Source organism: Branchiostoma belcheri, unplaced genomic scaffold (assembly GCF_001625305.1).
Source record: "Branchiostoma belcheri isolate BF01 breed outbred unplaced genomic scaffold, Haploidv18h27 scaffold1696, whole genome shotgun sequence".
Lineage (NCBI taxonomy): Eukaryota > Metazoa > Chordata > Leptocardii > Amphioxiformes > Branchiostomatidae > Branchiostoma > Branchiostoma belcheri.
This window is the reverse complement of record NW_017803153.1, coordinates 1-2467: the sequence shown is the minus strand read 5'-3', so window position 1 is coordinate 2467 and position 2467 is coordinate 1. Positions and strand designations below refer to the sequence as shown.

Below are 2467 nucleotides of genomic sequence, written 5' to 3'. Positions count from 1 at the left end.
TAGGAGTCTGATTTCTAGAAGAACTACTTTAAAGTTTTAATACCAGAGATAAGAACCAGGCAATAAGGTAAATGCACAGCGGAAGCATTTATTATTATAGCTTATATCGTTAATCCTAATACATGTAGAACACATAATAACACCTTGTACGAGCCTAACAATACATTGCTAATTCTTTATTTCCACTGTCGTTGTACAAAAAAAATTGAATTTGGGGGTTTTCATTTCTGTTTTGTTTGAGTAGTACTAATTTTGCCGTTGGGTGCTCGCCTATCGCCAGCAGTGGCATTAAACCAAGATCACATTGTGCTAATATTCTAATAATGTTGACATAGATTGGCTCGAAAGTCGACCAGCCGAACTGCCATTGCCTTTAGTGCTGTGCCTGCTGTTGCCTATCCTACAACGCATCTCTGAACTAGATTTTATTACTTTTTTCGCGGGTTCATCAGACGATCAAGGGGGTGCCGCCCTTCAGAAAGATCCATCATCCGGCCTGCACCATGTTGGCAGTTATCACTACCATAAGAGTAATTTTTCCCACCCGCTTTGACAAAGTCAGAAACGGTGGACCCTTTCACATCGTGCCCCCTCCCTACTGGCACCCATCTATCCCCCATGTGCTTAGCATCGGTGACCACGGTTTGGGAGCTAACCCCGTACCCATCCCCTTTGTGAACCAGATATTTACTGCCGTCTTCTAGAGTGACCCGAGCGCCAGTGTGGTAGAATGGCCCCACCATCGTGGTGCTGTTCCCTAGCGGTCGCTTGAGCTGTTCGGCGTGGACCACGTTGCTGTTGTACAGCTGACGGAGGCCCTGCTGGCTGGTGATGTCGTGAGGTGGCCGTGCCCCGCCGGACCCGCCCGCCCCCGTGCCGCCGCCCTTGGAGCTGCTGCTGGACCACATGGCTTCAGTCGGTTCAATCAACGTCTGAAGCAAAGTAAATGCATAATGTTTACCTTCACATATGGTCTGCTCTGTTAATTTTTACTCAAACACATTCATATACTAGTATATGGTGACAGGAGTCTAAATCCCTCCTACTATAAAACTTCAACATGATGTAACCCAACACTAGTTACTATGGTGACAGACGCCTGGTTCAGGTCATTGACCTCATATGTGTGGAGAAAAGGGAGAAGAGGAAGAAGAAACAGAGCAAAAACAATATTTTTATTCTGCGAAGCCTTAAACATAATAAGGTATTATGATTATAGCTTTCTATAACAGCTTTCCAGTTTTCTCGTTGATCATACACATTGGGTACCAATTAATACTAAATCATTGATTATGCAAATTGTTACACCAATGAATTATAAAATGATAACATGTTCTCATTAGATCTAGTTAAAGGAAGCCATAGTTTACATGATCTGCACATCATGATATTAATCTTATGTTACGTATGTTACAAAGAACAAAATATGTAGGACTTACATATATGAATCTGGACAAAGGCGAAACTTACACCGGTACCACTGGTTTTCTACGTTTTCGATGATATTGCTGCAACAGAGTGTGAATTCTTTATTACTATTTTGGACATTTTAAGCTAACTTAATTAAATATTATATAATTGAAAAAGAATAAAACAAGTAAGCTTTTAATGATACATGTATATGAATTCAAAATTGAGATCCCATAGGGTTTTCAGACTAAGGTTTCAAAGTTCGCCTAATACGAGGGTGGATCAAAAAGTTCTCGGCCTCACCTAGAAAACGTCGTGGCAGAAAAAAATTTCTTACACTATGTTTCAACATAGTCCCCTCTAACTGCAATGCACTTGGTCCAGTGATGTTCCGGGTTTGTTTTCCCCTTGTGGAAGAAGGTTGAATCTGGAGCCCCCAGATAGGGCTCACCCGCACTGATGACGTCATCATTACCATAAAAACGTTGACCACGTAAGTGGAACTTCAGTTTAGGAAATAGGTAGAAGTCCGAGGGTGCTAGGTCAGGTGAATTGGAAGGGTGGGGTTAGACTTCAAAGCCAAATTCGTTTGCTGCTGTCACTGACCCCTGTGCTGTGTGGACAGGTGCATTGTCATCACGCCAGCTCGGTGACTTCCTCTCCTTATCTCTTTGATCGTTGTCCTCAACTGTTGCTATTCTGTTAAATAGTACTCCCCATTGATGTTTTAACCTATTCACAGGTATTCAGTCATGATTACTCCCTTGCTGTCCCAGAAAACAGAGACAAAACCCCTGTCAACGGATGAAACTCGATAAAACTTCTTGGGGGCCGGGAAACATTCTTCAAAGTGAAAGTGGTGAAACCATGTCTCATCTTGGGTGAAAAATGTTTTGAGGTAATTGCATGGATTGGACTGAATTCGTTCCTTGAAATGTCCAGCTTGTTTAACTTCTGATGTTCAGAAAACATTCTAGGCACCCACCTTACAGACAGGTTGGTCATCCCCAGGATGTCTGACAAAACATTGTGAACAGAGCCACAACACAGGCTAAAG

The 2467-nt window shown here is 42.5% G+C and overlaps 1 protein-coding gene across 1 annotated transcript; it reads right to left on the bottom strand.

Annotated features, from left to right (window-relative positions):
- Positions 1-211: 211 nt before the first annotated feature.
- LOC109466550 lies at positions 212-1001 on the bottom strand. The gene has a single exon (XM_019764282.1). It carries the CDS (start codon positions 906-908, stop codon positions 429-431), a length of 480 nt encoding a protein of 159 aa, XP_019619841.1. The 5' UTR covers positions 909-1001; the 3' UTR covers positions 212-428.
- Between the last annotated feature and the right edge of the window lie 1466 nt (positions 1002-2467).

What these genes read in the sequence shown, in the direction of transcription:
- LOC109466550 (XM_019764282.1), bottom strand. Translation starts at nt 908, where the DNA reads ATGTGGTCCAGCAGCAGCTCCAAGGGCGGCGGCACGGGGGCGGGCGGG.